This window comes from Ammospiza caudacuta, chromosome 9, assembly GCF_027887145.1.
Source record: "Ammospiza caudacuta isolate bAmmCau1 chromosome 9, bAmmCau1.pri, whole genome shotgun sequence".
In the NCBI taxonomy this organism is placed as follows: Eukaryota; Metazoa; Chordata; class Aves; order Passeriformes; family Passerellidae; genus Ammospiza; species Ammospiza caudacuta.
Genome location: NC_080601.1, coordinates 21289186 through 21314799, shown reverse-complemented (window position 1 = coordinate 21314799; position 25614 = coordinate 21289186). Strand labels below are relative to the sequence as shown.

The 25614-nt window shown below is 39.8% G+C and overlaps 1 protein-coding gene across 1 annotated transcript in view; it reads right to left on the bottom strand.

The window, feature by feature from the left end:
* The window catches only part of WDFY4 (WDFY family member 4), a 112280-nt gene extending 86984 nt beyond the window's left edge, over window positions 1-25296 (bottom strand). Inside the window, exons 1-13 of the mRNA XM_058810186.1 lie at window positions 25193-25296; window positions 20993-21275; window positions 17357-17471; window positions 16643-16746; window positions 15133-15279; window positions 14587-14776; window positions 13309-13498; window positions 11300-11460; window positions 10483-10935; window positions 9993-10097; window positions 8953-9143; window positions 5797-6407; window positions 1726-1819 (exon numbers count right to left, since the gene is read on the bottom strand). Of these exons, the coding sequence (XP_058666169.1) occupies window positions 1726-1819; window positions 5797-6407; window positions 8953-9143; window positions 9993-10097; window positions 10483-10935; window positions 11300-11460; window positions 13309-13498; window positions 14587-14776; window positions 15133-15279; window positions 16643-16746; window positions 17357-17471; window positions 20993-21274 (2643 nt within the window). The 5' untranslated portion in view covers window position 21275; window positions 25193-25296. The remainder of the gene's footprint in view (window positions 1-1725; window positions 1820-5796; window positions 6408-8952; window positions 9144-9992; window positions 10098-10482; window positions 10936-11299; window positions 11461-13308; window positions 13499-14586; window positions 14777-15132; window positions 15280-16642; window positions 16747-17356; window positions 17472-20992; window positions 21276-25192) is intronic.
* Between the last annotated feature and the right edge of the window lie 318 nt (window positions 25297-25614).

Sequence of the window (25614 nt, the reverse complement as noted above, 5' to 3'; positions counted from 1 at the left end):
AGCCCATCATTTCCTGAGTCTGACAAAGGTCACTGAGAAGTTGCAAAATTGGCAGGAAATTGATATTATTTCTGAGGGTCAGAATTGAAAGTACATTAATTTTATTGAGTCCCATTAAAGTTTCCGTAAAAGCAGTGCTTTCTCATTGCTAATTCTGTGAAAACAAAGGAATCACACATGATCTGAACTGATTCTAAGATTTTTCCAGATTACTCTCAGACGCTTGGACCTAAAGTATTTATCATGGCACTAAAACAAGCAGAAAGACATGAGTTATTGTCCCTTCTTCTCCACATTTGCTCCCAAAAAGGGTACTTTTTGATTCAGTCTTAAATTCAGAGCAAGGAGTCCCTTAAGACTTTTTCATCAAAGTCTGCAGTACATCCAGAAAGCCATTATTTCATCTCATCTAGCTGTTAAATATTGTAGCACTAGAAAAAGAAATAGTAACCTGTTTGGGACAGAATATATCTACCCAAAGAGTAATTGCTTCAGTTATTTTCCTTTTGGCACATAGCTCCCCTTCACTAGCCACTGGGCTTAAACCTTTTGCATCAGATCTTACCTGACTCCTGTGTTCCAAGTAGAATCTCCTGGCACAAAGCCAATAAAGTCCAGCCTTTTATGTCTCTACCTGGCAGCATCAGTGAGCTCCCCAAGCTCTGAAATATTCCATTTATTCTCTGTCTCATTCAATGATTTTTCAATAGAAATAGCCAGGAAAATTCTATTTTTCCTTTAACCTTTTTGCAGGTTATTTTATGAGTATTCCTCAAGACATTTGTTAACTCCTAGGTAGGGTTTGACTCAGGACTTTGCATAATAGTGGTCCAATTTTACCTGAGGCAATCATATTCACAACAGAAATACTAAAACTCTACCAGTAATAATTTCTTATTGACTAAGAAAAGAGGAATGAGAGAAAAAAAGAAAATATAAGCATACTTAAATACATAACTGGAATTTGTGCTGTAGTCCTTCATACTTTTAAGAACACTGCCATCTACTGAGGATCGCAGAGGCTCTCCTTCTTACAGAGCTCATGTCCTGGAGCCAATTCCAATTTCTCAATGACACTCTCATCCAATTAACCCTTCTACTTGTTTTTCAGAAATTAATTACTGTAATGAACAAAATTTCACTAGCTGGTGGCTTGATTCCAATAAACAAAAGTTGGAATGTGCCAGCAGTTATTTGTTCCTTTCAGAGCTCTGGATGAAGAACCTGGGTTTATTTCAGTCCCTTCGTGTGTACTTTCACTGCATGTTAGACCAAACAGCCAATACAATCCAGGCAGTATATTTATTCTGAGTGGGTGTGTATATATCTGGATGGTTTGACAAAGAAAAACACATTCTAAGCTGCATTAAATGTTTATGGACCATTAGGTCCAAAGGGTCAGACTGTTCTGGTTGCTTGGTCTGTTGGCTATACTTAAAACAGTTTTCAAGGCACTTCTACATTGTGCCTTTGCAATAAGTATTCTGGGACCCAAATCCATACATTGCATCAGGCAGGCACAGAAATGCTTTGGCAAACTGACAGCCAATATTTTTTGTTGTTCTTACATCTACTGATGCAATGAAATTTGTGCTGTTCCTCCTGACAGGTTTTAGGTAAATTTTAGTATTGCCACATTTGCAAAGACTAAGCAATTCCTGGAAATGAAGCTATAGAGAAGTAGAAGACACTGTTTGGATGGCATTTTGATATATTCAGACTCACCTGAGCATATCCTTCTTTGTACAGCCTTGGCAACAACCTCACCATGACACAGACAGCACCTGGATGTACAATGGTGCAGTCTCTCATTTCCAACCTGCAGTAAAAGGACACATCATAATTATCATTAGAACAGCAAAGAGGTTCTAACCATGTTCCAGCAGAGCACAGCATTAAATCCTCCCAGCAGCAACCAGACTCAGCATTGGAAACCAAGCAAATGACCCAGAGCAGCTGGATGCCTCCTGAGAGTAACAAAGACAGGACATCACCTGCTCATGAGCTGACATTTCAAGGACCTGCACATTCAAAGGTGTGAGGCAGCCTCTTTAAACAAATTTTGCCATTGAAGGTATTTGCAGAACAGAAAACAGACAACCAGAGGAATCACTGATGCATCAGTCCACAACCAGTGCTATCCTTTTATTTTCTAGAAGTTTATAAATTGAGTCATACAGTATCCTTAGTACTTTAAAATAAAACAGAAATAAGCAAAGGTGAGACAGTCTTGATGAAATCAGTATGCCATCCTCCCCTTCCAACACTAGAATTTGCCTAAAGTAATAAAGTAAAATTGAATAGCTTTCCCACAAGTCTTCATTTTTGCCACTTAGAACCTTTTTATGTTCAGGCACAAGAAGGAACTGAGGAATCAGAAACATCACAGAGAAGATCTGCTAATGCCATGATGCAGGCTAGAGGTCAGATATAGCTCAAAGATGAACCCACAGCACAGTAAAAACTCTAGCTTAGGCACTACAGGCTCATCCTGTTTAGAGTATCATCAGCATTTCTGGGTGCACCTCTGAACTGGAGCTGTGATGTGCACTGTCAGAAACATCTGTCCCAAGCAGATCTCACAAGAAAAGCAAAGGCAACATCTTATGGCTGTAATTAGACTGACAAAATAAAGTATAATACTTTATGAACTGGATAAAACACAAGGTACAAGGATAAGAGTAATCATTAAAAAAAAAAAGTTTTACAAGGGATGTAAAGAAAGGTTAAAAGGCTGCAATTAAACATGTTTGTCAGCCACTCCCAAAAAGGCTCATCTGATACAGCAGAACAGGGAGTAGTGTGTAGCACACTGCCACACAGTGACAAATAATTTTTACTGCACTCTCAGGAAGGATAATTTCAAATTAATTGTTCTTCTGCAATATTTTCTGTGCAACAAATCAAAATCAGGTCTGATATAAAGAGTTGCTGCAGCAGTGGTTTCAATGTGGGTACATAGACCTGTACTTGACATGAAGGTGGGCAAGCTTTTAAATATCACAGAAAAAAGTACATTGAAAATACACTCTCCTCCCATCTCCCTGAGAAAACCCACACCATCTTAGAAGAGAATAATCCCAGCTCACTAAAATCAATAGGGACAAAATCATGGCTGGAAAGCTTACTGGCTGGAAACAAGCTTGGTGTGCTGGCCCATGCCCAGGTGAGCCAGAGTGTGCCCAGGTGGCCACAGGGCCAAGGGCATCCTGGCCTGCATCAACACCAGTGTGGCCAGCAGGAGCAGGGGAGTGATTCTGCCCCTGTACCTGGCACAGGTGAGGCTACAGCTCGAGTGCTGTGTCCAGTTCTGGGCCTCTCACTGCAAGGACCTCAGGGTGCTGGAGTGTGTGCAGAGAAGGGCAACAAGACTCAAGAAGGGTTTTTAGGAATAATATTCTGAATAATAAAAATTCTCTGTGCTCCTCATTTTATGGCCTGTCTTAGTACAAAAGCTGTGTTCCTGTACTCCTCACCTCTGCAAACAGCCCCTGTCTCCCACTCCTACCCCAGGGCTATCCAATCAGCCCTGTGATTCCACTCCATCTATCTCATCAGCTTCATGGTGTGAACTGCAAATCTGCTCTGCACTGGTGCTACTTAAATAAGATAAATAAGAGGGTTTGGGTACAAAATGAGATGTCACAAAGAACCTGAAGAGCCATTAGCACAGTGAGCTGTCTGTGGTAACAGCAGCTGCAGCAGCCATGCTGCTGGGGTGGGCACAAAGAAGGGCTTCCCTCCCAAGGAGATCAGCCTCAGTTAACACAGCTTGCAGCAGGCTATGTCCAATCACCAGGAACAAAAGGATAACCAGAGACCCCATCTGCCACAAAAGGTGTTTCAAACATTACTGCAGGAGCACAGAGGGCTGGTTTTTAGATGGGAAGGACAGAGTCAATTCCCAGAAGTTTGCTGCATCATTGACTACAAGACACTGGAAGGGGCTAGAATATTATCCAGCATTAAAATACTAACTTTGCTATGTATTAGCCACAGGCTCCTGCAGGATCACCTCCCTTCCCTGCCTCCTTGGGAATATTAAATATGTGTTGCAAGATGGGGTATCAGAGGCCACCTACACTGACTGCATTGAAGTTCCTCCTTTCAAGCTGCTGCCTGAAACCTTTCAGGAGGAAGTGTGAGTGTGGATTACAGCTAAGAGGAAGTTGCACTAGGGGAACAACAGGCTTTCAGAAACTATGGGATTTCTTATTTTTATTTTCATAAAATTTACTGGTGGAAAAGGATACAGGCTGTATAGCTTGAAGATTGTCAGCTTTCCAGTACATGTTCCTCTTTTGTGTTTGCATACAGCTGTCATGGACAGTCTTCAACCTCCCCTAGCTGATCTGGCTTCCTTTTGTGCCTTCACATCCCAGAATAAACAACCCCAAATCAGACAGACATTGTGAACTGAAAGTGTCCTAGTTTTCAGGATTAATATCTCCGCAGTGGTCTGCAGTTACTGCACAACATCACATCTCAGCAGGCAAAAGAACACAAGGAGATAGGAAGCCTTGCTCATTTCTTCATTTCAGTCCTGGTAACTTCAGAAAGACAGACAGAGCCACACCCCTCTCAGCATTGCCCCAACCTACTCTTTCTCCCTTAACATCCATACAACAGACAGTGTACTTCTCACAACTACCACCCTCTATGTCCTCTACACACACAGACCCATGTTCTTCCAAATCAGGCTAGGAAGATCTGCTTGGCAAAGAGCATTTATTCCTCCTGAGCTACCAAGTCCTCTCCCCAGCACTGAGTACTAATCAGAAACTTCCAGTATAACTTAAGGAGTAAACATGGAGTAAACATGGTAAAATCTGCTGCACAGGGAACAAAGAAATCCACCACACTTTTACTTGCTTTAAACAAGTATAACTATAACCAGAAATGCTTATTCAGCCTGCTTCAGTACTCAGGGAAAAGAGTTCTGCTGACTTCAGTGACTGCTGCTATGAGTGGCAGACATCATGTCTTGGTCTGTAAATTGGAAGATGACTTTGCAATAATCTACAGTAAGGGTTGAAGAAATCTCACACTTATCAACTTAGCCTTTTTAAGCATAACTCCAATCAGAAACAAATTTGATAAAAGGATTGAGATTCAAGATAAAGCTAGAGAAAAATGAATAGACAGAAAAATCTCATGAGTTACAAAATGCAGGTGCTTCAAAACAGATTGACAGCTGACAGCTATGCTGATTTCTGGTATAGTCTTCCCTTCCTACCAAGGATATATGTTTTGACATAAACCTTTATTCAATGAGGTAGGCAGCATGACTGTTCCTTTCCCAATTTTCTCTATTTCAACATGAATAAATGAGAGTGTGTCTGCACCCGTGCTTGGACACACATGCATGTTAAAATACTTTAGTGTAACTTTTATTTTCATTGTATCAAGTGACTGGAAGCAGCTTTCCACATAATTGAAAAAGTCAAAATTGATCAGAGCAGGTTCAAGCAGTGAGTAAGCACAAGATTAAAGTCCCACCAACCTTCTTCTAAGACTCCATTCCTGCTCCCAGTTTGCAGGTGTCAATCTTCAACATAAACTCTGCAGCTCTTGGGGCTGTGTCCTACTGATGCACTAAATCCTTATACCCCAATTTTTTATCATTTACCTTTCCAAAACCTTTCCAGACTTCCACTGCCTGGAGGCCTGGGAGTTGGGATTGAACTGGTTTGTTTACCCTTGGCAGGTTATATCACACCTTCCCTCAGTTTGCTACCATATAAAATGCACATATCAGCCTTAGTACTCTATTTCCTGTAGTAAATAAAGGCTTACTTCTCTTCAGGGTTCCCCCATAGCATATAGGCAGAGGCAGGTAATTTGTTGACTGGTCTTTTGAAAGGAACAGGATGCTCTTCTTGAGCTTGGGGGGCCTCCTGATCATCTCTTGCTTCTTCTCCCATCCCTGGCTTCCTCTCCTTAAAGTAGCTTTCCTGATGGAGGGTTCCTTTGACCATGTGATCAAGAAAATTCAGAATCCAAATGCAGTTTTTTAGCCATTCTGGGAGAGGTTGTGAAGAACAGAGTGCTGCATCCAAGAATTCTGGAAATGTCCTTGTCTTCTCAAGGCTCACAGGAATTGGCTTTTTCCCTCCTGTCCAGAAGCATCCGAGTGATCCCAGATCCTCTGCCATCTTTTCAAAGAGGCCATTCCTCTGGAAGAAGGTGCTGTTGACAGGGTCTAGGTGCAGGGCTGCAGTTATCCCCTGAAGAGCATGGAAAACCAGCTCCAAGATGCAATTCTGCCCAACTGCTGCCCACTGCCCAGATGGAGGGTCCTGCAGTGCACCCTCCATGTCTGACAGGAGGGACAGGAGCCCGTTGAATCCACTGCAGGTTCTGAAAGCTGAATGGCTCTTGGGACTCTCCAGTATCCTCAAGAGTGACTAAAAATGTTGGGAAGAAAGAAAAAAAAAAAAAAAAAAAAGAAGCACTTAAATCAAGGGGAAAAGAAGCTTTAGAATACTTTAAAATCACAAGTTTGCACAAAAATTCTTTGACCAAAATTTCACTCTTTGAGGGGGAAGGGGAAGGTGGTCAAAATAAAGGTTATCACTGCACAACTTCTCCCTTTCCCCATATACCCAGTGAATCATACAACCAACCCTTGAATGCACCCTTAAGCGCCACTAAAGCAGTCAGGTACAGAACAGTGCTCACAGGAGGAAGCAAAGAAATCAAATTTCCTGCTTTACAAATCCTAGTCACTTTGGCCAGAGGTAGTTTCATATCTTTGGCTGTTCTTTTACCAGTCTTCTCAGACTCTCTCAAGAAATCTGCTTTTGCCCTAGATAAATGCAAGTAAAGATTAAATTGTAAATACTCTCACATGGAAACTGGCAGGAAGGGACAGCTCTCTACAGACAACTCTTCCTGCAGCCCTGAATGCACATGAGAACCCACACTAAACTTTTGCTCATATGACTGAGAACCCCCTTTCCAAAAAAAACCCAGTGACACAGGATGGCATAAAGAATATTGCAAGCAGCAGGCTCTCCTCATTAAGAAAGACAAGAATATCTTTTCTCAGCTAAGGTATTTTTAAAGTTTGCACAACACTTCAGAGGAAAAAAGCCATAAAAAGTAAGATCTCAAGACAATGAAGTCATTAGATTTTATCTAACTTCAATAGGATTAAAGCACGTTATAAGTGAATGCCACTTGACAATATAACATATATAAACCCAACTTAAACTATTTTCCAATTTTTAATGTTATGGGCTTGCCATTTTAAAGCAAATCTGGAAAAGTTATTAAGAGCTGTGGAAATAAAATTGGTGAGAAAAAGGAGCTTGCAAGGAAACCGTCGACTGCATTTGAATATAATTGATCCCAAGTTTTTGAGGTGTTGCACAATTCATTTTGTACAGGGACTTTTCAAATTTGATGCTGTACTTTTGCACATTGGAAAGGGTTAATTTCATATTTAGATCTCCCCAAGAGATATCCAATGGAAAAGCTTTACTTCACAGCCTCCTGAGGAGGAACAGTTTTTAACAGAAATATATCTGCCTGTAACAGGAGCTAGGACTGTGAGAACTGAAGGGGGAGGGGGCACTCTATTACTGTCATTCAATTTTGTATGATAATGTATCAAACCAGGCAGAGACTTCTGAACAGGGAGTAAATTTAATAATTTAGAGTTGAAGTTATCAGGATGGCTTTAACACATTCCAGAGTAGGTCAACAGTAAACACATTTCCCCCAGCTTTAACTCAGTTAGAATTTAATCACCTATGAGTTAGTATTCCTCTGTCTTGAATCTATAAAACTGATGTCTGCTGGAAATCCCCTAACTCAGTTACTGCTAACAGAATTTATTTTGCACATTCCATTATTTGTTATTCCTCATAATTGTCCACGTGCCACACTGGAATACGGCAATGCTAATTGCATTTGGACTCAGGCTTTAACAGCTAAATATACATTAGCAAATCAATCTGAATTTGTGTGTAACACAATCACAGTCCCAATGGATAAAGAAAATAAATTCATTTGCTTACATTATACTTTAATACAGTTATCATTTGTCAAAATTAGACACTGAAGTTGCATTTATTTTCATATTAGTTTGGACACCATACTCAACTTTTCCACAGGTATTGTTAAAGTTTACTATTTCAAATCAAAGCTATAAACTTCATCCTTTTAACTTTTTTTAATAACATGGTTCTTTTGTTATAGAAGCAGTTGTTATATTGTATGGGAAAGTGAATTGCATTTACACTTGTCAGAGAAGGTAGAAAGAAATTTTAAAATCAGCGTATACAATAGTGTTGAATTGTAAAAGCAGTGCTTACACAGTGCTGCATTCTAAAATCAGTGATTACAAGAGTGCTGCTTTTCAACTGGATGTCTATGACCTATAAACCAAAATAAAGCACCGTGATTCTTTCCTCTGTTTCTTTGCTTAGGATCAGACACTCTGGGGTTAATAGAGGCTATGCCCAGTTCTAGTTTCTTCCTCCAAACATTCATAAAATTCTTCCTTTCCATTGCCTCATCTCTTTTTACATGTGTTTACACTCGTGTTTGTGAGAAATGACAAAATTAAGGACAGCAAAATTTCAATCTTGGAAACTTATCTGAATGAAGCTGTTAGTCTCATGCCTTTCCTGACTCTTCCAATCTTGCTGCTTCACATCTTTCATTCACATTTGTTTCTCCTTTCTCTGTCACATTGTATAGAACTGCTCATACAATTGTGCCTTTAGCATTTCCATTTTTCCCTCTTGCATTACTATTTATGTCTTCAAAATACTTTGTAATCTGATACTGAGTGAAGGTATTCACCACACAGGCATTGCTAAAAATCAAAGTGCCCAAGTCACCATAAACTAGAGTTGGCTTTTGGCTCTTTCTTCTGCTTTTACATCTTGAAAACAGATGGTTCCCAAGAAAACAATGTCCAAGTGAAAGCCACATTATTACCTTCAGAAGATCAAGTTTCAGGTGCAGTTCCCATTGAGTGGAAGAACAGAGGGCCCCAATAATAATGCTCATATATTCTTCATAATTGATGACTGATAACTGCTCCAAGATGCTGAGGGTAGCACTCCTGTAGCACTCATCATCCAAAAATATCTTGATATACGGCACCATTCCATAGTCCTTCAGAACAACTAGGGACAAACACATTGTCATTTTTCAGTTAAACTACCCTTTGCTTGTAATTTTTACAGGGAGATTTTCAGTGTTGGTGTGAAGTTCCACATTTCTAAAAATACAGCAGGACAGGTAAGAGCAGCTGGTTAAGCTAAAGATGACACAAACTGAATGGCACAAGAACAGCTAGGGATAAAATGACTGGATGACCATGATTTCCAATCATCAGAGATGACAAGTTCTCAATACAATAATGAATAAAAAGACACCTTATTTTCAGCTTAAGCATCTCTTTCATTTAGGAAGGGAAATTTTGATGATTTCCAAAAATATATTTACACCATGCAAAACACTGCAAACATGATGATTCTAGGGTTCCATAGTGAATTGAGTGGATTCCTGTATTCAGTAGCATTCACTCCTGTGCTACTGTGTTCCACAAGATTCCCTACAAACAGGTATAAATTCTTAGCTATAACACAAATATAGGAGTGTTCCTCAGCATGCACCTGATCCAATCAAGATTTCAAATGACAGATATAATGGCAGAAAATCTGGATGAACAAATGATACACAAGAGTCAAGTACACACTTTTTCCACAAGCTAGCTCTATACAAACACTTCAGGAGCATGTCCATGGATGAAGGAAACAAGCTGACTACTGGGGGCAAAGCTTATAATTCAGGATGAGAATACCTTTGTCATATTTCCTTCTAGTGTAACACAGTTATCCCTACACTTCTTGCTTTTTTCCTCCATTTTTCACTGAAGCACAAAAGTCTGAAAATTTGTTTGTGCTCCTTAAGACCATGGCCACTTACCCCCAGATATCACAAGGGTAACACAGTCATGTGTATTTCCTTACCCGTGTTCCTCACAGACCTTGCTGTAAGGGCAGCCACCATTTTCAGCATCACAACATTTAATTCCTTCTCAGTGCCTTCTTTCGGGTTAGGCAGAGGAGTTCCAGCTGTCAGCATATTAAAAGTTATGTTACATTATACAAGAAATGGAAGGAAGTATTTTTCTTGCTCCCATCTCAAGCTTGCATTATAGAGAACCCCAAATTAAGACTTGTTTAAAAGTGTGGGCTGAAGGGTACCACCCAGAAAAATTCAATGTACACTAGCAAAGAAAATCCCAGAGCTGTTTAGGCTAGGCTAGTGAGCAGAAAAACAAACAGCAGAGATTTCAGAGAGGACCCAGCTTGTGTGCCAAATTTAGGCCAATCAGCTTGAAGACAAAATCTAGCTACTCAGTATGGAAAAAATACATAAATTTACTGTAGAAAAAGATTATTTATTCCTATTGATCTGCCTTCTTCAGTGGTTGTTGTGAGTGGCTTTAAGCTGTACCTGATTTCCTCAAGATCTTGGCTTCCTTCCTCAAGAGTGCCAGCAGTAGGCCTAAGAGCCCAGAGTCTCGGAAAATGTCACTAAATAACAGGTCCTTCTGGGTCATGCTGAGAAGGCACTGGAGAGCTGTTAAGGTGCAGAATGGCACTATGTTTTCCTTTATCAAACACTGAACCTTCTTCAAAATCTCATGGGGAACATAGGACAGGCTCAGGACTATGGACTCCACCAGTCTGAAGAACTGGACTTGGACTGGGGGTGGCTTGAAGTGAATGATGTCAGTGAATTGGTTGATAGGTTGCAGTGTCCATTCCAGAAGAAAGAAGTTCACTCTGTCCCAAGCCCATATGGTACCAATTGCTGCCAAGATTCTTCCACACAGGTGCTGATCATTACTTCTCTGGAAAATGGATTGCAGCACCTGGAAAGGCTGGAGGTTTTTCACTGTCATTCCTGTGTGGAAAAAACCCAGGAGAGATCATTTTTACATGGCACTCATGTAAAAATATCTCTCTACAAGTATCCTAATTGTAATGTTAGATCATCTGAAAGTGGAAATGAGAGCAACAGACATGAGAGATGTGATGGGGAGGTATATTCTTGAGCTTGGATGAAATGCTAGAGCTAACATGGTCATTTCAGTTTGATGTAGGTGGCATTCAGGCTCCAGCAGCACTGACACATAGATCTGAAGATGCCACATCATACTCCTTTCTTCCATATTAAGACACAAAATGAATTTTCCTATGACCCCTCTACCCAGCCACATGTGCAGGTATATATACACACAAACACACTCACATATACACCACCGTACCAGAAGACTGTGTCCGTTCAAAATCAAAGTGTGGCAATTGTGGGTGCACAATATTGCCAGAAACTTTCAGTTCAGTTTTTCCACAGGTTGTAAGGCAAGTCAGCATGGCCAAGATCTCATCCAGATAAGGGTCTCCTTCATTTTGCTGCAAACCCTCACATCTAGGAATAAAACTCAGGACAGTCATGTATTCATGCCATAATTATGAAACACTTTGGGTACATCATCAGGCATGGAGCACATAGGAGTTACACAGACTAACCCACACCATAGTGGCATACTGAATCAGAACAAAACCTACAGACTGAAGGAAACTGAAGTGACACTGAAAGAGTCTTGTTAACAAATGGAAGATAAATATTTTAACTTAGTCCCATTATATGTCCTTAAAAAAAAAGCTAACTCAAAACAAGTCTGATTTGGAGGATAAAAATTTAAACTTTGTGAGAATTCATATAATTAAAACACACAATATAAAAAGGTGGACATATGGTTGGCAAGATAAGGGACTAGCTAACTGAGATAAATAACAGAAAAATCTCATCCCTGAGGAACAGAAAAATATTATATTGCCAGAGCTTTGTGAATCAGACATGAAGATTGCAGGTCTCTCTTAAGTAAGGAAATAGTTTGAAATGTAACCCCAGATTTGCCATGGTTCATAGACTGAAGTGACAGTCTGTCAAAGGACAGAGAACAGTTTAGCACATCATCTTATTCTGTAATTCTAAGATGGGTCAATTCTTAAGGAAAACTGCATAATCTGGGCATGGGTTAGAGGCAGAGAAATAGACTGATACAGTTAGGTTAGAAAAATCTCTGAAGAAAACAAAAAAATATTCTGGTTTCACCTAAACATGAAAAAGAACAAAATAGAGAAAATGCTCTGTTTCAAAGAATGCTATTAGCAAGACTTTTTTTACCTAAAGAAAAAGTTCCAACCATCAGAGAAGAGGGTACCTGCTCACACGAAACAATCTGGAAAGAACTCTCCATTATGCCAGCATATGCTGGGAATGAAGCCCTGAGCATCTGTTATTTCTGTCTCTTCAGCCTAGTTATATCAGTTGAAAGGGACGAGGACAGTCATAGCCCTTATGGAAAAGGATTCCGTGTTTCCTGCCCTAACATGGTTAGAATTTAATCAGAAATATGCATATCAATGCAGTTTATTTACAAGGGAAATCTAGACAGTCTCTGGTAATTAAAGAAAACACTGCCAGAAAAACACAATTTTTTTTCCAACCATAAATTAATAAATTTGTGCCATTCAAAAATAATGAACTGACATAGTCATTCACAGATATCTTTGACTTCATGATTCAATTTACAATCCTCTTGATCCAAACTACAAAATACCCTCCCCACCCCAGTCATTGTTCAGGGACCAAAGTTTTCAAAAGTGTTGGATGAATGCTACAAAAATAGGCAAATCCAGAAGGGAAACAAAAATATCTGGAAATGCTCTCTTGAGATTATGTTAAAGAAACTCAGCCTGGTGCAACACCACAAGGTGACAAAGGAGAGCAACAGATTCTGCTTTTTAATTTGGATTAGGATAACTAGTAGGGATTTTTCCTGATGTGTTTATGCTCATTTCAGTTCTGAAGAACGTAAACATCTCAGATTTAAGTTTGGGTAGATTTTGTTCACTTGTTTTTGCACAGCAAGGACACAGTGTTTCCCTCCCTAGCTGACTGCATTCCTGGATTAAAAGCTCACTTTCACTGAGACAAATGTCTCTGACCTACATCCTCTGTAAACTAATTGATGAACCTTTGTCTTGTGTTCAAAAAGTCCCCATCCCACCTGCAAACTAACTTCCCCTGTACTGTTCTCCTTCTGTTATGGCTAAAGTAGTAAAAGTTACACACTGCTTCCCTTCCTAATATAGCAATGCTTTGCATCCACACAGAATTACCTATGTGATTGATATTTTAAGAGACCACTATGCATTCTGAAAATTAAGCTTTACCATGCTTTAGAATCCTACTAGAAGCCTCTCTTACCTGAGTAAAATTTTTAGCAGGAGCTGGTAGCCATCATTACTTTCAAACTCTGTCAATAAAGCTGATGATACAGGATAAGAATCTTTGACAAAGCACAACACAATGCAGGCAGCTTCACACACATCACAAGCAGGTAGAGTATCAGCCAGTGTAAAGAGATTCTGAACAGCTATTTTAATGCAGTCAACAGCTGTGAAAAAAAAACCCAGCAGGTATTTAGGGACTGACAGTCAAACAAATTTAAAGTTACTAACAAAAATCAAACAAATTTGAAGTTATTTCCCACTAAAGTAGGAGTCAGATAACTGTTCTTCTAAAAAGAAAAGAGGACATATGAATATCATACTAATTTCAGAAGCATTGTTGGCTTTAAAATAGGCATGCATTTCTTTGCTTTACTACCAGAAACTAATTTAATCTCAGGAGTATAAGCTTTCAACCCCCGCAAATCACCAAAATTCATATATACTGAATCTAGCTGTCTGAGCACAAGGCAAGCAGAGACTAACAGATTTAATTGTCTCATACTAAGTCAATCACATATCCTGTGCAGAGTTCATAGATTCATTCTTTGCTCAATGAAGCATATACAATGGGGTACACACATTTTGCTTTGAGAAATGAAGCCTAGCTTTCTTGTCTAATCTCATGGCCAGTCCTTCCAGGGCAGCTTCAAAATATGCCCAAATAGTTCTTTCCATCTCACTCGGGAAGCCAAGTCTTTTGATTTAAAATATAAAAATATCTATATGCATTTACTCCATGATATGGAATACTCATGGTAATTTGTGCATGATAAAACTATTTTTTCACTTCTAAGAAATTGAGCCTTGTGACCTTTGTACTTCTTAATAAGAAAATAATTGCTTGAACTAATAAAGCCTAGAAAGAAGAGAGGGCTTAACCAACCATGCTGTTGTCCCTAAAGACACCATTACTCTGACCCAATCTTGTATTTAGTGTTCATGAGGCTCAGACCCACAGACTGAGTCACACAACCTAAAAAAAAGTACTACATCTTCCTCTTGCCTATGTCAGTGTGATTAAGTGGGATTGGCTCTTGCCTGTAATTTGGAGGGGTTTTTTATGTTACAATCCTTCAGTTTCCAGATGACTATCAGTACTAAATAAAGCTCCTCTCTACTAAGTCACAAGCCCATGCTTTGCAGCTGACTACTGAATGTTGTAAGGGAGATTACAGATGATGTAATATGTCCTGGGGAGACTCTTTTTGGTAATTCATTCCCAGGGGAGCAATGGGGAAAGAAGAAGCCAAACCTTGTAGATACACAATGCTGTTTTTGGTCTGAGCCTTTGAAATTGTTCTTAGCACACAGCCTGTAGGTACTTTCCAAGAGTGGCTGCACTGGTCCCACAGAGAAGAAGTTGCTATAATTAATGACTGAAGCTTATCAGCTGCCAGCAGTTCCTCTATGCCTTGTTCCTCTTTGTACATGTTAAGCATTATCTGAAAAGCAAACAAATATCAGCTACAATAAACACTCTAGAGATACCCAGGAGATGAAGAAAAATCCATTGGGGAAGGAGATGATAAGTTTGATACTAATGCCAGGAGAAAGGATGCAACGAAATGAAGAAGTAAAACTACCACCAGGACATTCTTAATGGATTTTCCCAGTTAAAGTAATATTTTTTGTTTAGTAAAAAAAGATGAGATAGTTTTTATATGGTTCCTGATGCTTATTCAACATTTTGCAGTCCAAGCTTACAGATTTTTTGCCAGCTTGAACCAAATTAACAACTAGGAGCCTAAGTGAACATCTGAGTACCCAGGGCAAATGAACCCCCAAACGCACATCTCACCTTAACAAGCATTTCCTGAGTTTGGGCATCATCCTCACTTGTCTCCCTATCATCGCTGGTTTTCTTCAGAGGGACAGTAAAGAACAGGTACAGGCACTGCATCAGAGCAGCTGGGAGTCCAGATCCAATAATGTTCCACAGAGTCCTCTAAGAAGAAAAATACAATCAGCTCCTCCAGCAGCTGACCACAGTTTCCTTGTGTTCCTCCACACTGAGAACAGCCATGGCAGATGAAAGACCCACTGGGGCATTTTGCCCTCATGGGTGCTCTAGGGCACACAAGACTGGCAGTCACACAGCATGGCTGTGAAGTCCATTGGCAGAATTAAATACACTTTGTGTATTTATATAGCTGCTCCCAGACTTCCTGCTCCAGCTGAACTCCAGCTTTGGCAGCACTCTGTCCTGCATATGGAGACATGCAGCCAGTGAAGTACACAACCTGCAAACAGCAAGGCCAGGGACAGACAGTGTCCCCTTTACCATTACTGTCCAGGACACTCTGCAGCTAGAGAGGTCTGGAATGCAAACATGAATTCTCCACTCCTTCCTGATTCAGAATAGCAGCAGTTTACCTATAATGCCTTCATTTTTTTAACATATTGAGTAACTGCACACACCTCTAATAACAGGTTTTATAAATGCAAATGGCAGTTTCGTCACAGTGTTTCTCAATACTTAGTTTCCTCTCATCTTCACTATGGCTGCACAGAACTTCCAGAGAAGTCCCAGTGTGTGTGCTTGGCACACAGTAGTCATAACAAAAATCAGCACCAAACTAACAGAAGGATGAGGTTTGTGATATGAAGTTTTGTAAGTATGTGTGCTACAAAAAATGGCAACGTCTTAAATCTGTGAAAAACACATCAGAAACGTCATGTTGTGACTAGCTATATATATATGTATATATAATTTTATAGAGCTCCTTATGATACAGAACATATCCACTATAATCTGACAGTAAGATTTTATTTTTGTGTCTTTGAACAAGAAAACTAACACAAACTGTTTAACTAAATGTCATGGATAAACACACCACAGATGCCACCAGCAGGCTGTACTCCTGATGCCAGTCTGCATTTGGGATGGCTCTACAAGTAGAGTTTGTGAAACACTTCAAAGTGAGAGACTATCAGGATTGAAAAGTAAAGTCAACCATTCTATTACCAGACAGATTCTAACTATTCATCTATTCTTATATGTAAACTAGACTGGTAAAGAATATACAAAAAGATACACAATGGGGAGGGGAAGCAGTGAAACACTAGAAAAACCAGCCATGTGACAACCAAAACTAAAAGGGTATCAGAAAGCACAAAATAGTTACTTCTATCTTTTAGAAAAGACTGGCCTACAAACCTGGTGGTGTATCCTTTAACTGTATACCTTGGGCATGCTCAAACTCAAAATATTAGGGATAATGCAAATACTGAGACTTGAGTCTTCTACTGCACCTACAGAGTTTCTCTGAAATAAAATGGAAAACATGCTTTGTGGTATTTTCTCTTACCAAGTCAGTCTGTGAGAGCAGATACACTGATTTCAGGAGCAAATGGCCATCTCCTGCTTCCCCTTTCTGCTTCAGCAATTGCTCCAAAGCCAGACGAGCTTCTTCTGTTATCACAAAAACATTAAACTTTAATTCCTTAGTCAAAGATGAAAACGCTGCATTTATGTTTTATCTATGCATTATGCATTTATCTATCACAGATCTGACAAATTAAACAAAACTACAGTAGCAGGAGTCCACTAAAGTAATCAGAAAAACAAAATTATTTTGATTCAGCATCAAGCTCAGTTCATGCAAACTACATATTTCAAACTGATAAATTTCACCAAGAATACCAGCTCAGTTTAGGAAGCCTGGCAGCTGACAGCACAAAGAATGTACAACAGCCACCAGGAAAGCCTATGTGGCTAGCAATGTTTTTCTCATTTTTAAGAAAGCTCCTCAGAATAGTGTGCAACCTACTCTTTCACTCTTACCTGCATTCTACATTACACACTTCCAGCTACAAGAGTTCCAAACTAAAGATCAGCATGTCATACAAGGCGAAATCGTCAGTGCAACCACCTCAAATCAGTGCTAGCTCACACCTACTAAAATATCTTGCTTGCTGCACACCATTTTCCTGGTCCTCCTTTATTTCCAGTGCAGAGTACAACTGAAAGACACACATTTCCAAAATAAGTGGATCCAATGGAAATTGTATGGGATCATTACCTGCAGGTTTTCCATTGAGGTTCCTCTTAATTTCTTTAGTCAGAAGCTTGGAAACCTCACTGGCTAACAGCTGAATGTTGGGGAATACAATTACTCCAGACGACTGTTCCCAGGCCTGAAATCCAAGTGCAACTGTTAAGTCTCTGACATATCATGTCTTTGGTAGATTGACAAAAATGAATAAACATAAATAAAGAAGCACAAGGCTAACATTCCTCTATAAAATTCAGTAGTCAGTATAATCCATTAAGCAGTATTTCTCAGACAGACAGGAATATGACACTTTGGATACAGAAGTCAAACTGGAGCTACCTTTTGAATCATGCAATGCACCTACTAGAGAACTACTTTTACAGTATTTTCCAAACAGTGTAAATGTTGGTCACACCTTGTGTCACTAATTTGTATCAAAAATTATGCTAGCCCCTTTCAAAATATGACAAACGCCCTGAAGAAACAAACTTATACACAAGCTTATAAACAACTTATTTATAAGCTTATAACTCACCATTCAAGAATGGACAAGCAATTAAGTACAAAACTTACTAGATAAATAACAGGAAGACTTGTTGATTCCCTGAGTCTGACAAACCCTTCTTATGTTTCTTAGCCCTATCTTTGGGGGAAAAAATTCAACATCAATAAAGAAAATATTCCAGCAGACTAATACTATTGCACCCAACCAGCCTTCAAGAACCAGGTGCCAATTCTTTTATATAAAATCTCTGATGATACACATATTTATGTATTAACAATAGCTCAGCATTCACCTCTAACGACCAGTCGGAGATATTTCTGTCCTCAGCAAACTCACAAAATTTACAAAAGTTTCCTCCTTTTAGAAGCTCTGAAATATCATGCCATAAGCCCCAATGATTAAAGGAAGAAAAATTACATGTCTTCCTAAAAATATTGGATCAGACATCCCATATTACTTTCTGTCAAGAAATCAGTGCAACTCTTCGTAAATGAAGATCCTCCACAAATACTATTCCCTTCCCTACCATGGCTTTCAATTTCTTTTCTTTCATCACAGGTGGCAGCTTGTGGACAAAACGTCAGTGACCTCTCAATAACCAGGCAAGCATCAACTTTTTACATCATTTTACTGCAGTCAGTAAGTAAAATGCACCCAAATCATCTTTCTGTGCTACAACACTGAAATGCAAGTGCACCGTGTGCCTATTATTAATTTTCATCAATCAGCCAATATTAAAATCAAACTAATTTTTTCAGATTTTGATCCTAAGTTAATTTCAGAACCACTCAGTTGCAGAAGCAAGATCCACAAATTCGTCCACTGCAGAAGGAATATCTGTAAAGAGCAGAAGCAAGCTGCGCAAACAAAATTACAAGAAACCTATAGTCACTTAAAAATACACAATGTTTGTCATTAAGCTATGTCCCTTTACAGAAGAAAGCAGTGCAAGATTTCTGCCCCTCTTCCTCAAAGAGGAACATCCTCTTTACGCTTCAGAAAGGCCTCACTATACTCACTCTTTTGCTAACAGAATGAGAAGGATAAGTTTTAGAAGCTTGGATCATACATAGCAGAGAGCAGTAACCAAAAGTTCATAGCAACTGATGAACGGAATAGTCCGTCTCCCTACAAAACAGGCCACTAAGGTTCTGATTTGATCGTGTCAGTGCTCTTCCTGAGGGCTAAAAACCAATCTTCAGAATACACTCTCCTTTAGGAACAGATTTCATTAATTTCATATTCATGTCTGAGCCTACAGAAGATCTATATCTGGGAGCATATCAACCTGACTCCATTGTAGGATGTCTGCCTTGAGGGGAAACTCAAATAATATGGTATCAAAGTAATCTTCTTTTCTTTCTTCCTCTTAAACCTGTTTCTACATATTTAAGATTCTGCCACAAGTTCCCTGTGTCTGCTGTTCCCATCTGCCCTTCCTATTCCATGGTTCATGGAGAGACGCTAGCTCGAAACAGCCGTGTAATAGAACATTCTGATACTCTCTGAGGCACCAAGAGGGAAGATACAGAAGGCACATTAAAATGACTCCCAGCCCAGGCCTGAATCACAAGCAGATGGCTGACATTTCCCTCCCACACCTTCTCCTTCTACATCAAGGAGCCGCAGTGAATAACGAGCCCCCGCACCCCAGGTGTCTCCTGCTTGGTGACCCCTCTCTTCACCCAGCCGAGCAAGAGCTAAAGCACTCAAACAAAAAGGCAGAGATGCATTGGCATCTGCATGATCAGAACAGGAAAGTAAAAGCAAGAGAAAAATCTTCCAAGGAGGGAGAAGGCTCACACAGAGCCCATTGTTAAACAGGGTAGTTTCTGTAAGAACTTCACAACGTGTACCACCCAAACTGAGATGCATTTCCCCAACCCAACAGAAGGCAGGCATATGAAGGGAGTAAAAGTCATGTGGGCAAGGACATGATGACTAAAAGCTAAAAGGCAGAATGTAATCTTAAATGAATGTTGCAAAGCCAAAATGCTCTAGTCACACTTCTGGACCTAAAGGCCTACAAGGCAGTGCAAAGCTCCAGTAGCATATCTAAGAAAAGTGGAGAGGAAGAATCTCATGCCTAGGGAATAAAATCAAGTGTTAAGCTAATGAAAAAAAATCACTTCTCCATTATGAATATATTCAGTAGCAAAGTTTCCTTTGAGAATTTAAAAGCCCCTTTTTTCAAGCATTACTGAAATTCAGTATCAGGATTTCACAGTCCTAAGGCTTGTGAAGTTCAGCCCTACAGGAGGGAAACACTTGATGCATATGCACGACATTGCCAGTCCCTCAGCAATACTCATCTTGCCTCCTGGGAGCAACTGTCCTTTGACCCTAAAGTACTGGTACTAACATTTATTTGCTTACTTATCGTGACATGTGAGAATTTTCTGCTATGTGGCCCAATTTTTAATTCCTAAGACTTCAAGATTTTATAACTTTTATCACCCTTGTTCTGCTTTCTCAGTTCTTTGAAAATTTCCTTCAAAAATTATCAGCACATTAAAGACATTCTTGCTATTCATACTTAGTTAAGAATCAGTAAATATAAAGAAGCTGTATATAGTCTCATCTCACACAACTTGTTTCTTTCATGCTCACTACATGGTATTCAAAAACTAAAGCTCTAATAGAACTTAGAAACTTTGAGATCTAAGAATTTCAATTGTAATTGTAAATTTGAGGTAGGAAAACCTCAATGGAAGAATTTCATATAAAGCCTGCAATACATTTCTTATGAAGACAGGAGGAAGCAGTTGAGAGAGGTAATCTTCTATAGCAAGGCCTGTTCATTGGTCTGAATAATACCCTAGAAGCATTAAGGATGTGTTTTCCATAGACCTTGAAGGGGAAGTGTGCTGGTTTGGTCTGGGGTAGAGGCTGGTCTGGTTTCAATGGGGCTGTTTCGGATTTGTGCTGCACACAGGGCTGATAAGAGATACTGCTGTTGTTGCTGAGCAGGGCTCACACAGAGCCAAGGCCTTTTTGTGCTGCCACGCTGGAGAGGAGGCTCCCAATGGAATAGAAATTTATCACCTAAAGGGATCCTGCTTCAATTAGCTACAATGGCTGTTTAGGTGACCACAGAATGGATAAGGCAAAAGAAACTCAAATTATTATCTGCACCAAAGGCAATAAAGAGAACAAACCTTTAAGAAGAGGGGAAGAAATTCTAGCAGCCTTCTCTGTTGCTCCTCTGGGATGAGAAATGGAGCCACTTGTTCATATTCTACAAATTGTTTGCCCAGAGTGTCCCACAGGATGGTATGGCTCTGCAGTGGCTCATCCTTGCCGTGGGGTTGCTCATCCTTGCTGTGTGCAGGCTGCTCCAGCCCTCCTGCTGTGTCTGCATCATCAGGGCTCTGCTCCTGCTGTCCTGTATTGTCAGATGACTCCTCCAGCTGCCACATGAGTTCAGCTGCTTGGTCCATGCTGAGATGAGACCAAATAAATATACTGTGTTATTTACACATCTTACCAGTCAAATCACCCAAGAAATTAGACACTGTTTCCATATTTCTAAATTCTAACTCCAGCAGTTAAAACCGTCATTCTCAGTCACTGACTTTTTCCAATTAAATGGCAAATCAACCTGCTCCTGGACAAGAACATTACTGCCCTGCAGCTGCATGAACAAGCTCTCTTCCATGAGATGTATGCATGTGCTACACAACTCATCTGGGCTTTGGCAGAACAAACCAGTAAACCACACAACAAATCTGGATTCCAGCCCTAGCTTTGCCACTGAGGCAGGTCCTCTCCCTTATTACCTTCAGCCACCCCAACTGTAAAAGTTATAATTATTACTATCAGCAGATCTGCAATAGAACACTAACTAAGAACCAAGTTACAGATTTCATTGAGTGTGGATGCTGAACCTAGCTGCACATGACTGATATATTTCCCACCCAGAGTGGGGCTGAAGACCATCTGGAATAGTGGCTGTGTGGAAAAGCCAAAGATTCCTCACAGAGCTGTTCTGGTCCAAAGAGGAAGCAACATTCAGCTCTTTTTGTGGCAGATATACAGCTCTGTACAATAGGTATTTTCATAACAACACTGCTTGTTTTGCTGATCCTGTAAACTGAAGCAGATATGCCACAATGAAGGAGCATGGTGCTTCTGGCACTCTCATTTCCATCAAAATTAAAATATGATTTTAATTTCATCTTACACTACACATCGAGGAATCCTTCTGGTACCCTTATCTCAACCCCAAGTCATCTCATCTACTTTACAGTCATTTTTTCATCCTTAGTGTTCTGGGTGCTCACTCAGCCCTACTTCTTTGCCACAGCCTCTGTGAGCTCACCCTGCTGTACTGAGCCTACATCATGACAACAATGGAGATCAGGCTTCTCCAGTTTCCATCAGGGTCATCCATCTGCTTACTGGAGTCTAGGTCATTGCCTGGCTACTCCTAAGACTACAACAGCACAAATTATGGGTGGGTGGGCAGATGGGAGTGGTCACCAAGATGAATGTAGCTCACTTTGCTTACCATGTATGTCGTTTTTTAAGAGCTCAAGAGAGTCTTTAACAAATCATTGCCTATCAAAGAAAAACAGTAATCTACCTTCATTTCTGGGAAATTGGTTCTTTCTCTACAGTGTCTCTTTGATTGCTATTCCACCATTAAAAAAAAATGCCAAAAAAGTAAATGTAACTAAAATTCTGAGTCAGATCTGCATTACCAACACATACACACATGGAAATAAATTTTAAAAGACAGTATTATGAGTCTGGCTTAGAATTATGAGCCAACACTAAAACAACATTTGGGATTCTCTTCCTTCTTCATCCATCAGTTACACAGCTAGCTTACTGCTTGCATTCTGCCCACTCCATGCCAGATGAGCCAGTCTCACTTCCACACTCTTGCAGTGATGAAGGGCAGGGCATTTATCTTGTCACTGTGCACCATCGCTGTGTACCACACCACCTGCAAATGATGGTCCCAGCAGACATCTGTGCCTAGATGCAAATGCTGGTCCTTCACACTGCACCCAGGCTAGCTTATTTTACCACAGCCCATACTCTGTCCTTGGCTAGGAGATGGAGGCCTATATAATTTTGATCGGTCCCCAAGGAACAGTCAGTCTGGAACTTCCTACCTCCACAACATTTTCTGTTTTGCTGCTGTTGTTTTCCTTAATTATCTGTATTAAGACAACAAGCCCTATGAGAAGAAAAAGTGTGGTGAGTGCACAGAGTAAACAGGAAGACTCTGTTCCTCATGACTGTGTGGGAGTTACATTTGTCATATGTTATACTTAACTCTGGTGTGGGATTTTGACCCACTTGAGTCATCCTGAAGCTGTGAGTGTGTTGGTTGAGAAAGCCTGGGTGCTGTTCTAGCAGTGAGCATAGTTCAGTTATGTTTTCAGTGAGGCTCAACTTGCATCCCAAATAGGAAAGCCATTCCCTTCCTCAAGGAGATCCCTCACCCTGGAAGCTACTCTGCTAAGCCTCAATCAGTGTTTACAAGTAACTCACTCCAGTGCCTACACTCACCGTGGTCTTCTGCACAGAGAACCCCAAAGTGCTTTGCAGAGGGATTCTATAAATGGTGAAATTAGTCATGGAGAGGTGAAATGAAGGGCTTCCACTGGCCTCAAACGAAGGTCAGTGACTGATGAGTCAGCTCCCTAAGCTGCACTGCATGGCCCTGGAAATGTGGTTACCAATTTTCTCTTTCTATTTATACTTGAGTGAGAAGGCCTTTCCTGTTGGTGCCACAGTTAAAGCAAGCAGAGATAGCCTCTCAAAGCGCTCACTCTGTGAATCCCTGTAATGAAAGAGTTCATTCCAGCTCCACAGAAACTCTTACAACCAGTTACTCACAAACAACTTCCTTAGTGAAGATCAACTTGTAACAGGCTATGTGAGACATTTAAAGTGTATGTGAAGCACTTCAATCTCCAAAACTACATGAAAGCAAAAGGAAGATTATGATATTCCTTGGTATTTTTTCCAACTATCTAGACTACAAAAGCCATATCAGATTAAATATCAGCACTCCAGTATCAGTCTGTTGACTACTTGCACAATATGCTTTATATTTTATTTCCACTAGAAGCCTTTTCTTGCATCTACATTTTGATTAGGACTTTTAAATCCTTTTAATTTTCTGATCATCTGGCAGGACAATTACTCTTTTAGACCTACCACAAAATCACATAGTTCATTATTCAAATATCTTTGGAATTAAGGATAAATTTGATATTTTGAAAAAGTCTTATATATTGTGTATTGTACACTCCACCACTTGTTATTATCCTCAGTGTAAGTTAATAGCTTATTTCAGTTTTGGTAAATTTTTTGATTCTTAAGTTTGAGAAGATACTTTTTGATAAGTATCACAATGATACAAAAAGTAAAATCTAAATAATAAATATTTTAAAAGATATAAAAGTGAAGACTAACAAAATAAATCTGATAGCATCATTCAGAATGCAGTGTCATGTTACAGAGAGAAAATGGAACTTAATCACGTATTTTCCCTTTTTTTCTAAATAAAGCTTGTGTGAAATCACACAGCAATGTGGTTACATCTTTACAGACTGAAAAGACAGAAGGGAAGAAAGGCCTGACCAAAACTGGCAGAAGGACCAGCAGAATACTGTTACTAACAGCTTACTAGTTGAACAAACATTATTTTTTAATAACATTTTAATTGTATTTATCTGTGATTACCCCCTTCAGCAGTTCATAGAAGCATCCCATTCAAGTAAAAAAATCCCAGTTTGCACCAAGACCAAAAGAGAATCAAGTCTCATACCAAAATTCAGGCCAAAATTGGTCCCCTTTTTACAGTAAGTGTCTTTAAAAAATGTTAGCTCAGTGTACATGGCAATCTTTAATCTCCAAAAGTACATGAACAAAAAATAAAGACTGTAATTGGCCTCCTTATTTACTTCAATTGTTCAGATAACAAGAGATATACTAGAAAAAATATCAGACCCCTAGCTCTAGAAGTACCAGCTTTAAAAAAAATCATCTTTTTCTAATATACTTTTCTTGACTAGTAAATTCCAGGATTGTGTGAACTATCAGAAACACACAGCTCAGATCGTCCCAAAAATCCAGTGTGATATTCTTTTATACTCCCTTTCATTGGCAGCCAAGATGACTCTTGAATGAACACAGTTATGACAGCTAAAAATTTGTAAATGCTGAAAACAGGAATTCCGCTACTTCCTAAAGAAAACTGTCTTTGCACTGCAGTTTAGAGTGAACTTCAACTGAATCTTTCACCAATTGAAAGTAATCCTATCAAAATATACCCCCAGTGGCAGCCAATATTGCACAGTGTTCCGTCTGCTTTCACAGACAATCTCTTGACATACCTGGGCTCCTAGATGTGGTAGCTCCTATCGCAGTCAATGCCCACATCCAGAGAAATGAGTGTTGCTGCCTCTGCCCTTCTAGGCATGCTGGTGTATGCAGTAGCTCCCACTCTGCTCTTTAAACTTTCCACTGTGAATCACTTGATAGGCCGCTGCACTTCCTGAGGAAAGCAGAAGTGAAAAGCAAATGAGCCACAGCTCAGGAGCCATCAAGCTCCCAAAGCAATTTAGAACAGCTCAGCTAACACACAAACCTGGGAGGCACAGCATTCTTCTCCCTGCATCAAGAGTAACCAGGTATTTCCCCCTCTGTATCATATTCACAAGGGGGAAGGGGAGTGGGATTTGTTTCATTTTGGTTTTAAATTTAAGGCTTACATAATTACTACTGGAATACAGCACCACAAAGCTCATGCTCCCTG